Source organism: Tenrec ecaudatus, chromosome 1 (genome assembly GCF_050624435.1).
Source record: "Tenrec ecaudatus isolate mTenEca1 chromosome 1, mTenEca1.hap1, whole genome shotgun sequence".
Taxonomy (NCBI): domain Eukaryota; kingdom Metazoa; phylum Chordata; class Mammalia; order Afrosoricida; family Tenrecidae; genus Tenrec; species Tenrec ecaudatus.
Window position 1 is genome coordinate 48602583 of NC_134530.1, and position 13358 is coordinate 48615940.

General features: G+C 47.1%; 1 protein-coding gene across 1 annotated transcript in view; it reads left to right on the top strand.

The window, feature by feature from the left end:
* Positions 1 to 7549: 7549 nt before the first annotated feature.
* The window catches only part of MACO1 (macoilin 1), a 69226-nt gene continuing 63417 nt past the window's right edge, over positions 7550 to 13358 (top strand). The window contains exon 1 of the mRNA XM_075552605.1: positions 7550 to 7822. Within this exon, the coding sequence (XP_075408720.1) occupies positions 7743 to 7822 (80 nt within the window). The 5' untranslated portion in view covers positions 7550 to 7742. The remainder of the gene's footprint in view (positions 7823 to 13358) is intronic.

A 13358-nucleotide genomic window follows, 5' to 3' on the forward strand; every position in this document is an offset into this window, starting at 1 on the left:
ACGACTTAATTTTCTTTGGGTTCCTGTTTAAAGAACCTTCTTCCATATACAGCCAAACCTGGGAAAGCTGGGCCTGTTGTAAGTGCAAACTCAGTATTTTCCAGTAAAATGAGCAACGGAAAAGTGATTGGTAGACTGCGCCTTGTCAAAAGCAGGAAACTTGTAACTCCCAGGAAAACAAACCAGTCCCATTGCATTCTGGCCCGTGTAGGTTTCAGTGCTTCTGGTTGATACATTAACTGATTGCTTGGTCAACTATACTCAGAGATTGTTAATATTTATAACTCAGGTCTCAGCAAAATTTAGCTAACATGATTTCTCCATAAGGCAAACCACAGCCGTCCTAACTTAGGAATCACGTGGACACGGTGGGGTAGGGGCTATCTTACGTGGCAAAATCACTAACAAAGTTTTTTTTGTTGTTTTTAATGCAAATTATGGCTCTAAAAGACTGTGTAAAAGATACTTGTTTAAAGTGGGAGAGCTGAAACAAGCAGGCAGAGGGCTGCCTTGGTGGGGCGCAGCTGGAAATGTGACCAGTGGGTGGGCTCACATGTTTTGTTCTGCACACGATTGTTTTATTGTGCTGCACAGATACCGTGCCTTTTAATGAATTGAAAGTCTGAGGCAAAGCTGCGTTGAGGACGTCTACTGGAGCCATTTCCCCAAACACGTGTGTCTTACCTCATGTCTTCTGTGTCACGTTTTGGTGATGTTCATGATTTCAAACTTTTTCATACTGTACATTTAGTAGAATATTGTAAGTCCCTTGTAAGTATAACTTTTCTATGCACTGGTTACACATTGGGCTGCGTACTGCAAGGTCAGCAGTTCGAAACCACGGGCCGCTCCACAGGAGAAAGATGGAGTTTCTACTCCTACAAAGAGTTCCAGTCTTGAAATCCACCAGGGCTCTTGTACTTTATCGCCACGAGTTGGTATCAACTCAATAGCAGTGAGTTTGATTTTTGTTGCTGTTGTTTTGGGAACAAAAAAATAATGTGACTCATTGGCCTGGCACTGAACTCATACTATCTCTGAGATATGCCTATATTGATTTTGGCTCAGCGATACTTTTTGCAGTGAGTAGGCAAGTTCATTTGCAGCCCTGATGGCACAGAGGACATGCATTGGGCTGTTAACCAAACCATCCGCCCCTTCCAGGGAGAAAGACGAGGCTTTCTACTCCTGCAACATGTTTCAGTCTTGGAAACCCACAGGGTCAGTTCGACCCTGTCCTATGGCATTGCTCTGAGTTGTCATGGGCTTGATGGCAGTGAGTGAGGCAAATCACAAACACCGAATCGGTGAATGATGGGGGGATTAACTTCAGATTTTTTTTCTCACATGGCTATAATTTATTCCCACAAAGATGATAACTACTCGTACTTTTGGTAACTGGCTTTTCTAATGAACACTGTCTCAAGGGCAGTTTCTAAATCAGAAAAATCTTTAATACTCACAATGGTGGCTTTGAGCTCAGCCTCTGGTACCAGACTGCCTGGGTTTGAATGCCAGTTTTGTCACTGAGTGACTTAAGCCCTCTGCACCACTGTTTTCATATCTGTAATATCTGTAATACGGGGCCAGTCATCATTACAATCAGATGAATCAGTGGTGATCAGATGGCTCATAGCTAAAAGCAGAGAATACCAGAAAGGTGCTTACCTGTGATTCATTGACTATGCAACTGTGTTCAACTGTTTGGATCAAAACAAACTACATGTGGCACTGTGGATACTTACAGAACTCACCATTGGACTCACACAGAACCCGTACATGGACCAGGAGGCAATTGTTTAAGCAGAACAAGGGGACGCTGTGTGGTTACAAATCATCAAAGGTGTGCCTCAGGGTTGCCTCCTTTCACTTTATTTATTCATTCTGAGAAGAGGGGTTCCATGAAGAACATGGGATCAGGGTTGGAGGAAGGCCATTAACAACCTTTCTTGTAAGTGAAGATGGCTTGAAGCATTTACTGATGAAAATCGAAGACCACAGCCTTCAATGTGGATTACAACTCAGTGTAAAGAAAACAGAACGCCTCGACTGGACTAAGCTGACATCACAATAAATGAATTAAAGACTGAGTCATGGAGGATTTCATTTAACTTGGGTCCACAATCACTGCACACGTGGAAGCAGCAGGCAAGAAGAAATCAAACGACATAATTGCATTTGGCAAATCTCCTGCAAAAGTCCTCTTTAAAATGTTAAAGAGCAAAGATTCACTTGAAGGACAAAGGTGTCAATGACAAAAGCTTCCACAATAGCTTCACATGCATTCGAAAGCTGGGCAGTGAATAAGGAAGACCAGGGAAGGATTGATGTGAGGAATATAGGACTGCCAAAGAGTGAATTATAGTCAGGAGGGTCTTCTGAAGCCAAGATGATGAGACTTTGTCCAGGTACCTTGAATGTGTTACCAGTAGGTGCCAGTCACTAGAGGAGGATATCATGCTTGGTAAAACAACGGATGATGGAAAAGGAGGAAGACCCTCCAGACAGGAGATCAACACAATAGCTGCAACAATAGACTCAGACGTAGCAAGGACTGAGAAGATGGCGCCAACCGGGGGTGTTTCTTCTGCTGTCTATAGGGTCATTGAGTTGGATCCAATTGGATGCCACCTGCAACTACAACAATCATCTGTGCCCCAGAGTGATTGTGTGGGGATAATAAAAACGTACACAGTGCGTAGAGTCGTGTCTGGAACGTTGCTAGTGCTAGTAAAGTCTTCCCCTGGAGGCTCCCCAGGAACATTCTGGCTGGGCTTCCTCCAAAACAGGGCCCTTTGCCATTCTGGAAGTCCGGTGGGTATTCAATCTTTTTTGCAAACACCACAATTCACATGCATTCATTCTTTTTTTTGTTCTTCCTAATGTGTTGTAGTTTCTACATGTATATGAGGCGATTAAGAACGCCATGGCTTGGGTCCTCAATGTGAACTCTTTGGTCTTTTACACTTTAAAGAGGTCTCGGCAGCAGATTAGCCTAATGCAATTCGTCACTTAATTTCTTGACTGCTGCTTCCATGTACATTCATTATGGAGCCAAGTAAAAGGAAACCCTTGGCAATGTCAATCTTTTCTGTTCGTCATAGTACTGTCTATTAGTCAGTTGTGAAGTCTTGGTTTTCTTCACGTTGAGTTGTAGCACAGATTGAAAGCACTTATCTTTGATCTTCACCAGTCCTGCATGTTCAGTAGGCAAGGCAGTGTCATCTGTAAACCGAAGGCTGTTAATGAGTCTTCCTCCAATCTTTATATTAATATAGTGTTCTTCTTCATATAACCCATTTTCTCAGATTATTTGTTCAGCATATAGATCAAATAAGGGTAATGAAAGTACGTATACAACCCTGATGCACATCTTTCCTGTTTTGAAATCAGGCAGTAACCCCTGTCTCTTAGTCTATTCCACATGAGCAAAATTAAGTGCTCTAGAATTCCCATTCTTTTCAGTTATCCATAGTTTGTGATGATCCCAACAATCCATGAATCACAGGTAAACATGTCTATTCACTGCTTTCAGCCAAGATCATCTGGCATCAACAGTGATATCCCTTATTCCAGGGGCTCTTCTGAATCTGGGCCTGAACCTCTGGTGGCTTTCTGTCAAAGGACTGCTGCAACTGTTGTTGCATTGTCGGCAGAATTTTACTTACATGTGATGTTAGTGATACTTTTTGATAATTTCCACATCCTGTTGGGTCACTTTTCTTGAGAACAGGCACAGTGATGGATCTCTTTCAGTTGATTGGCCAGGGAGATAACGTCCAAATGTCTTGGTGTACAGCCCCGCAAGAGCTGCACTGGAGTGTTGAAACATTTTATTTGGTGTTTCGTCAATTACCAGAACTTTGTTTCTTGCTGTGGCCTCTAGTGCAGCTGGGATTTCCTCCTTCACCACCACTGGCTCTTGATCATATGCTATCTCTTGAAATTGTTGAATATTGATTAATTCTTTTTGGTATAGAGACCCTATGTAGTCCTTCCATCTCTTTTTTTTTTGGGTATAAAATTGTTTCATTTTTTCCCCCTTTTTAAAACATTTTATTAGGGGCTCATACAACTCTTATCACAATCCATGCATATACATACATCAATTGTATAAAGCACATCTGTACATTCTTTGCCCTAATCATTTTTTTCTCTTTTCTTTTTTTACATTTTATTAGGGACTCATACAACACTTATCACAATCCACACATAAACATACATCAATTGTTTAAAGCACATCCGCACATTCTTTGCCCTAATCACTCTCAAAGCATTTGCTCTCCACTTAAGCCCTCTGCATCAGGTCCTCTTCCCCCCCCCTCCCTCCCCGTTCCCTCCATCTCCTTTTAATGCTCCCTGCGTTGTTCAATATTTTGTCCATAATTTCTTCAATATTACAACTTGAGGTTTGGGTCTTTCTTCAGTTCTTTCAGCTTGAGACATGCTGAGCACATTCTTGCCTTTTGTTTTTCATATTTCATGGTAACACTTTCCTTATCTTCTTTGAGTTGTACTTAAATTTTTTTGGTTCTGCTTTCTTTCTTCTATTTGTTTTAGCTACTCTGCACTCAAATGTGCCTTTCAGAGTCTCTTCTCATGCCCACTTTGCTTGTCTTTTAAAAGGCTGCTTAGTGTTCTTCATGTATGATGTCCTTGATGCCATCCTTGATGCCATCCCACAGCTCACCTGGCCTTCGCTTATTAGTGCTCAGTGCATCAAACCTATTCTTCAGATTACCTCTGGCTGCCATGATATGATCATTTGGGTGACTGACCACCTTTGTGGGATAAATAGGCTGCTTTGATTCTAACCCAACCATGAGGATCTTCTCTTAGTTCTCTGGAAAAGTAGAAGAGTCTGGATGTCTGGACTTTGTGATTGCCGTGGGACAAGAATAAAGCCCAGGGGAAGCTAGGTCAGCCCCATGCAGTTGGCTGCGTCGAATTGGAGCTGTAGAGGCAGATGCCAGTACAGTTTCCTTATGTGTGAAACGGTGCAATGCTCCCTCTGTAGGAGCTATCCTCAGCTCAATTGTAATCCTTGTTTCCCCAGGGTCACTACATGAACATGCTGGAGGGGAAGTGAGAGATGAACAGCACACGGTTAACAGCAGTTGCCCCTTATGAAGTGTCTACTGCAGGCTTGACTCGGGGCTTCATTCTCCTCCAAGCCTTAAGACAAACCTTTTGGAAACAGAGGCTCTGTAACTTGGGTAAGCTCCTAGGTGGTCAAGCTGGAATTTTCAACCCTGCTCTGAAAAAGCATTTGCTGTAGGAATCTAATTCCCAAGAAGCTTTGTGGCAAGGTAGATAAACGATCTTCATCTAAGAAACCACCAAGGAACAGCAGCACCGATGGAGATGCTCTACATGGGTACCACGGCCTCCAGTGGGTTAAAGACAGCAAAGAGCAAGGTTTGCTTGCCTGCAAACGAGGGTGTGCCCTGATCAGCCCTGGTCCCCATGCTAAAGGGAAAGGGTTTTTCTCTTCCAGGCACAGAGGTCTCTTTGAAGGTTTGTGAGCAGGAGAAAGTAAGCTTGATTGAGGACTACCCCTACTTTAATTACAAATGCCTCCTTAAAGTGGTGTTAAGAGGTGATCACAGAGCAGGGAGAGGTCTATCCATCCTGGACAGGGCAAGATGGCATCTAGTCTCTGGACAGCTTTAAAATACGCTGCTGGTGAGTGGTTGAGTTGGCACAGTCGCTTGGTGGTTCGTTGTGCAACCATCAGAAATATGTACCTGTACAAGACACATACAATGCTTGTGAAGGAAAGAGCAGGACGCAAAACTAGATCTCTAGTGTGTTTAGTAAGAAGCCCCGGTGGCATAGCTGGTAAGCTTTGGGGGTTAGGAGCACCGTCATAAGTTCAAAGCACCAGCTTACTCCATGGGAGAAAGAGGAGGCTTTCTACTCCTTTAGTCTTGGAAACCCACAAGGACAGTTCTACTCTGTCCTGTCAGGTCTCTGCCTTGGGACTGACTCAATGGCAGTGAGTTGGTTTTTTTTGGGACTGTGGTCACTATTCCGTTTAAGAATAATAATTATAAAATCATCCATGGGTGAAACTAGAAAGAAAGTTAATAAAATGCGAACGGTTGCATTAAGGTGTTTGTTTTCCTCTTCGGCTATTATTGTGAGGTGCCTACTTTTCTACATTTTCTTTCGGATGATATGCACTCTTCTTTCTTAAATAGTCTTTGCTTTGTTGTTTCTTTTAAGAGCTCTTACAGTTCTTATACCAATCTATAAACATCAGTTGTATCAAGCACATTTGTACATATGTTGCCATCATTATTTTCTAAACATTTACTTGGTATCAGCTCCTCTTTTGCCCTCCCTACCTCTAGCCTTTTTTAATTGTCATTTTGCTAATTCACAGGTAAGGAGCCCTGGTGGCGTGGTGGCAACGTGTTGGGCTGTGATCTGAAAGGTCAGCAGTTTGAAACTACTAGCCCAGCCCTTCCATCCCGTCCTACAGGGTCGCAATGAGTCAGCACGGTTTCAATGGCAGTGAGTGTGTTGTTGTTGTTGTTTTTAGGTCTGAGGGTAGGGGGGTGGGGATAGGGGGAGTGGGCGGCAAAGAGATGAAAACTAACCAGTACGGTGTCTTGCACAAAGTCGCCGCTCAACAAGGCGTCTTGTCTTCGCCCATCCTTTAACCACGACCCTCCACCCCACCACCCCAGCCCGCGGCTGGGAAACCACATGCCTGAGGCGGACGCTCCGCGGCGGCGCCCCGGTCCTCGCCCGCCAGGTGGCCGCGAACCCCGCGCACCGTCCCCGGCAGCCTCGCGCGATGTGGCGCGCGCCCACGGCCCCTCCCCGTGACGCGGCAGGCTCTGGGGGTGGGACCACAGGCCCCGCCCCCGCGCCCTGTGATTGGCTGTCGCCCTGTCACCATGTCGCGGGAAGCTAGCAGGGTGTGCGTGTGTGTATGTGTGCGGGGTTTGCTTTGTCATTCGCACCCCCCTCGCGCGCTGATGCGGCTGGCTTGACGGGGCGCTCGAGCACCCGCCAAGAGGGCCCTCGCCGCTCTCCCGGGCGGCTCCCGGGTCGGGAGGCCGCTGCCAGCGCCTTACATAATGACGCGGCCACCGGAGCACATGGGAGCGCGCAGGACCGCCGCATGCCGCCAGCCCGGCCCGCGACTTAATAGACGGCGGGGTGATAGCTTCTGATGAAGTCTGCACCTTCTGCTTTGGCACCAACTATAACACAATGGAGTGAAATCCAGTAATAAGAACGTGTACCTTCGCAACAAGGCAAAATATAGGATGTTATATTTATAGGGCCTATTTATAAGCCTCTATTTAAATCTTTTCTGATAGGTCCGGCTACAGATCTAGACACTCTAATGATTGGTGCATTCTTTTGTCCTTCAAGGAGGCGGGGTCTAGAGTCCGTTTTGCCTCAACTGGCCCTGGGGTTGGCCAACATCGCGGAGGCGGCGCCTCTGATTGGCCCCGAGGGCCGTCCGTCGGCGCCCGGAGGCGGGGCAGGCGGCTGGCTGGTGCTGGGGCGGGCGGGCCCCGGAATTGTCATTTCTTTGTTTCCGAAGGCGGAGGAGGCTCTGAGCCCCCCCTCCTCGGCCCTCCCCCTCCCCCCGGTGCTGGTTCCATGTCTGCGTGACCAGCCCCAGGGGTAGAGTCCAGGCCCGAAGTGGGGCGGGCCGGCGGCGGCGGCGGCGGGGGTGAGGCGGCGGCGGCGCGGGCACCCGGCCCCCCAGCGTGAGGATGAAGCGGCGGAACGCCGACTGCAGCAAGCTCCGCCGCCCCCTGAAGCGGAACCGGATCACCGAGGGCATCTACGGCAGGTGAGTGCCGGCGCCCCCCCGCCCCCCGCTGCCCGCCGGCGCCGCGGCCCCGGGCCCACGCTGGAGGGGCCGGGCCCCGTTATGTAACCCCGACTAGGCCGCACGCCCGCGCCGGGGGCCCCCCGGGGGAGCGCTGTCCGGGGGGCGTCCGGCCCACCCGCCGGGGCCGCGCCGGGGGCGCGGGGCGTGGCGTGGGCTGGCCGGGCCGGGCTGGGAGGGCGCGTCGGCCGTGGCCGCGGGCAGAGGGAGCCGCCGCGCCGCCGTTGGGAGGACCGGGCCCCGCCGGGGGGAGGGGCGGCGAGCCCCCTCCCTGCCCGACGCCCCCCAGCCTGCGCCGTCGGCCCCCTCCCCCAACAAGAGCCGCTCCTGGGGGTCCCCGGCCGCCTGCCCCCAAACCCGCCTCTGGTTTGAGTTTGCTGACTGGAGCCGGGAGGCGCGTGGACCATATGTACTGCGGGGGGGGGGGTGCGGGGGGGGAGGGAAAGGCTAATTCCACCCGCCGGACCCCCTAGCCAAATTTAGGAGCAGACAGTGGCCCTTCGGTGCCCCTGAGCTGGCGGCCAACTGAGCTGGTGGCCACGTTGTCGCTTCTTTCATCTTCTACTTCACTGAAGGGATGTCAAACTTGCCACTGTTGGGCTGAAGCCAGTAACCCCCAAATTATGCCCAGTGGCCCGGCTCCGGACTGGGAAGGGGCTGATGAGCATTTTCCTTGCAATAAGTTTTTTTTTTTTTTTTTTTTTTTTAATAATTTCCAGTAGGTCATATTCTTCGGATCGTTGACTGTGGTTTTTCAACAAACTTGTTCACACACCCTTCCCAACTCTTCCCATCCCCAAAAGAAAAGCGCCGTTCTTTTAAATAGAAATTAAATTCAATGATCCGAGAGGGAGAAAGAACATGTTGTGGGGCAGCTTAGTGACAGTGGTCGCTTCTTGCTGGCAGAATTTGTGTATGACTTGTGTCTGGTTCTCACGGTGTCCGTTCTACACCGCACTTGCTTTGATAAAAGAAATTATTTCAGTGGAGAAGTAATTAGTTGGCAAAGGAGAATTCTCAGCGTGCGGATATAGGCTTAATTGAGTCCTCATGGTGTTATACCATTTAGCTCTCTTCTAGCTGTGGGATTTAGAGAAAGAAGTGAGGTGACTGATGACGTCGAAGTTGTCTGAGCATTAGCTGGGCTCTGTGCACATGCCGTTGTTTACATGTAGGGCCTGAGTGATTGTCACCAACAAGGGGTGCACATTAGGGGTGGGTTCTTTCCAACACAAAAGCATTCAGAAAGCAAAGCGAAAAGTTCTTGGAAAGGTAATGAACCCCATAGATCACAGGAATAATTAATAGTCAACACATTCACATAGAAAGACATTCAATCAAGACACATCCATGTATACATGTATATGCATACGAATATACTGTGCACCAGGTACTGTTCAGCCACAAGGACACAGCAGTGAGAGAAACAGGTCAAACTCCATGTAGAATCAGCCAAACCTGACACCTTGAACTAAAACAATAAAAAGGAGAACAATTTTCCCTATAAACTTAATGGATGGGGAAAGGTCTATTCAAGTTAAACACAGTATAACTCTAGAATCAAAGAAAGCCTCCCCCATCCCTAGTCCCCCTAGCAATCGAAAAAGCTTTGAATGACCAGTATAGCAGAGTTGCTAAACTATGGGAAACTGACATTTGAATGGTTGCTATTTCCAGTAGCATGATCGTGTACCTCCATTTATAGCAAGAAGATGGGGAGTCCCAGAGGCTACTAGTGCTCTCCTTTAGTGAAAGCTTTTCTTTAGACTGGATTGACTGTGCCCAGTCTTGTTACCTGCCCCACAGCTGGCGTGCAGTCAGTGAGGTCAAGAAGTGAGTTGGATGTCTATGATGATACATTTTGTGAGTGCTCTTTTGAATATAATTTTCCTACTCTTAGGAGTGTAATAGTAAATACACTAAGCAAGTTATTCAGAATTTCATCTCTTAAAAAAATAAATCAAGTGCACAGATCTGTTTGGCATTCTGTTAAGTTAAAGGTTAGTAAAAGACCTAGGTATTTCTGCTTATCTTTCCTGGTTGAAGCATCATATCAAATGAATATCGCCATTGGACCGAAGGACGCGATCGTAGCTGGGGTGGGTTTGTTTGTTTCTGCCCCTGAAGAGAGTTCTCTTTTTAAGAAGAGGTTTAGAAGATTTCTAGCAAACGGAACTGAATGGGCTAGATAGAAATTATGACAGCTGAGGATTTGCGAACGGCACATTGTTGTTGGTCATCAAACTTAAGTGTATACTAAAATGTTTCTTCACACATCTGTGGCCCACTTTGTTTCTCAACATCTGGCCTAGTTTGGTCTTTTTTTGCTTTTCCTCAGGCTGTTGGCAGTTTTGATAACGCTGTCTCATGTTGCCTGACCTTACATGGACTCATTCTCTCCTCAGTCCGTACAGCTCGCTAAGCGCTGGCCGGAGGGGAAGCAGCTGTGGTGGGGAGAGTCCTGTACCCAGGGCCTCGGAAGACCTCTCTGGAAACTCCAGTCCCAGCTCAGGCATGGTGGGCAGGCAGGACACATACTCTCAGCTGTCAAATGCATTTTGAGAACTAAAGAAGATAATGGACAGTGTGAGAAAACATAAATTCTACCTGGTATTTAAATATTATTTAACATGGTGTGATTATATTTTAACTTCCCTACCCCCACTCTTAGGGGGCAAAAAGACTAAGAGTTGGTACAACCATAAGGAATCGTGGGCAAATCAAGGGGTCAGTTGCTGTTCTTGGTCTGGCTTAAAAAATCCTGTTGCTGATAAGCTTTCAGCCACAGGCTCCAGTTTAGCCATTGTTACCAAAGTGCTTGTCAAGTGATGGTATCATGTGTTTTCACGGCCATGGCTGCATTAGGAATCTGTTCCAGAGGCAAGGTGGAAAGAAAAGAAACTTTAGATTAATGATATGTATATATAGGAAGGCTTTGAAAAGTTTGTGGTGAAAATTCATTATCTCTTAATTCCATCCCCCCCCCACATTTTTTGAGCCCCCCTCACATATCCCTTGACTTGAGAATTGAAGCATGCTATAGAAATACATTATTCTAGTCAAGTTCGTAATCAAGAATAGAGAAGGGCAACAAGAATGGTGATCATTTGATATTAAAACCACCGGCATCGAGTCTAACTCAGCAACCATCTGTAGCGTAGTATAGTTAATATAGTTTATATGCTCAGTATGAGTCGGAATAGACTATGGGGTGTAGACAGAATAGGGTTTCATATTTTTTTAAAACATAAATTAACCCATTTATCACAGGCCAGAGATGTTTCAAATCGTGGAGCTTCTCCTGGTCTTTCACTTCCTTCAGCCTTCTGATGGCGGACTCTACTCTGACAGCAGAGGTGGTGGTGCAGGTCCAGGCCCCCCCAGCTACTGCAGGAACCACAGTGCCAGATGCCCACGGCGCGTCTCTTCATCTTGGTTTTGCCATAGAAGGAGCAAGTGTACGTGGCATGTTGGTGGATTTCAGTTGTCTTCATTTTCCTGAGGGAGGCGCCATAGCGGGCCCTGTATGTTTTCGCGATCCCGACCTTCTTGGTGTGTTTGGCCATCTCACCGCAAACTAGTTCCAAGCCAGAGAGCCAGAACAGACAGGTGTCTGAGACTGTAAAGCTTTTAGGGAACAGATGGCCTCATCTTTAGTCCAAGGAACAGCTAGTGGGCTTGAACCAGCTGACTTTGTGGTCAGCAGCCCAGAGTTTCTCTCACAGCACTATCGGGGCTCCCTTATAAGGATTAAAATCCCTTTCATTTTAAGAACATGGAGCTGTCACTAAACTTGGTGCATAGTAGGCATTCAGCGCTCAGTGACTTGAATGAATGGATTAGTAGATAAAGGATTGCAAGTGCATCCACAGGGCCAGCAGTTTGAAACCACCTCTGTGGGAGAAAGATGACGTTTTTCTGCTCCTGTAAAGAGTTACAGTTTCAGAAACTGGCTGGAGCAGTTCTGCCTTGCCTACAGCAGTGGTTCTCAGCCTTCCTTATGCCAGACCCTTCATACGTTCCTCATGTTGCGGTGATCCCCAATCAGAACATTATTTTCATTGCTACTTCATCACTGTAATTTTGCTACTGTTATGAATCGGGTGACCTCTGTGAAAGGGTTGTGCGACCCCAAAGGGGTCACGACCCATAGGTTGAGAACCGCTGCCTTATAGCTCCATCCCTATGAGTCAGCATCAACTCAGTGGCAGTGAGTTTCATTTTTTTATTTTAGGTACAAGACATTTTCCAGGGAATTGGGAAAGATACAGACCAAGTTGCTATGAGTTGGAATCGACTTGATGGCAGTAGCTTGGAGCATAGGCTAAGACATGATTTTTGTCTTTAAGCAGTCTACAGTTTAGTAGTAATTCTGTTTTAAATGTTGAGGCGCCTTCAATTACCAGTGTCCCTGTTGAGCTCAACTTTACCGTACAGTGTCAGTGGTTCACCGGCCCATATTGGCTTCATTTGACTCCGTGTATGTGTTACTCTGTTTTGCTCTGTGTTGCCCTAGGCAGTGGCCATAAGTGAGGGAGTGTTTACTCTCAAACGAGGTATAGGTGAGTGTGTTGGAAACCGTGAGAACGTGCTAGTAATATGAGAACGTGGAGTGAAGGCTTCTACAGAAGCACAGTGTGGTAGAGCGCCTCCGTTCTGGGCACTGATTCCCTTTACACACCTGTCCGCCTCCACACACCTGCACCCTCTCCCAGCAGTAATATCTCATTACAGTCAACCTCCTGGTGAGGGCCAGACGGAGGACTGGGTCGGATTTGAAAGCCTTAATAAATCTTGTGTGGTCCGCCCCTCCACCTGTCACCCTCCGCATCCCAGCCACCCCTGGGATTCACTGATGCTGTACTCCTTAGATGAGGTAAGCGATAGCATGTGAAATTTGGAGGCAGAAACATTAATGTTTAACATCTCTTCCCAGACTCTGCAGTTAAAATTGTTACTTAAAGTATTAACAATAATAAGACTTTCAAGTAAGATGTTTCAACAGCAGGAACTGATCTTACATCTGTTACTGGCCATCGAAGAAGGCATCCCTGCCATTGTGAATGTGTATGTACTTCCTGTCTTCTCATACTAGGCTCTGCTCCTAGCACGGCACCGGAAGCTTAGGCAGAGCCGTTCTGGACCTGCCTCCCACCTGTTTAAAGTTTAGTAACTTAAAACCCCAGACCAAGGCCTGTCCTGCTGTCTCTTTGATATGTTCCTCCCACTTTCTATCAGAGATGCTCTTGAAAGTGACTTTGTAAAATAATTCAATTTTGTGTCCTTCCCAGCATCCTAGTTTCCTTTTTTCAGGCCCCTATCAATTGTCTGGCCTGCAGAGACTTCACGTTACTGCTTTGCTTGCCTCCTCAATGTTGTTTCCTAAGCCTGGTTTTAGACCGCGTCACTGGAGGTTGGCTTGACCCTTGACTAATTTGACTGTGCTTGTGTTCTTGCCACTGAAACCCTAGATCACAGCCAGTGTTGCAGCCGCACA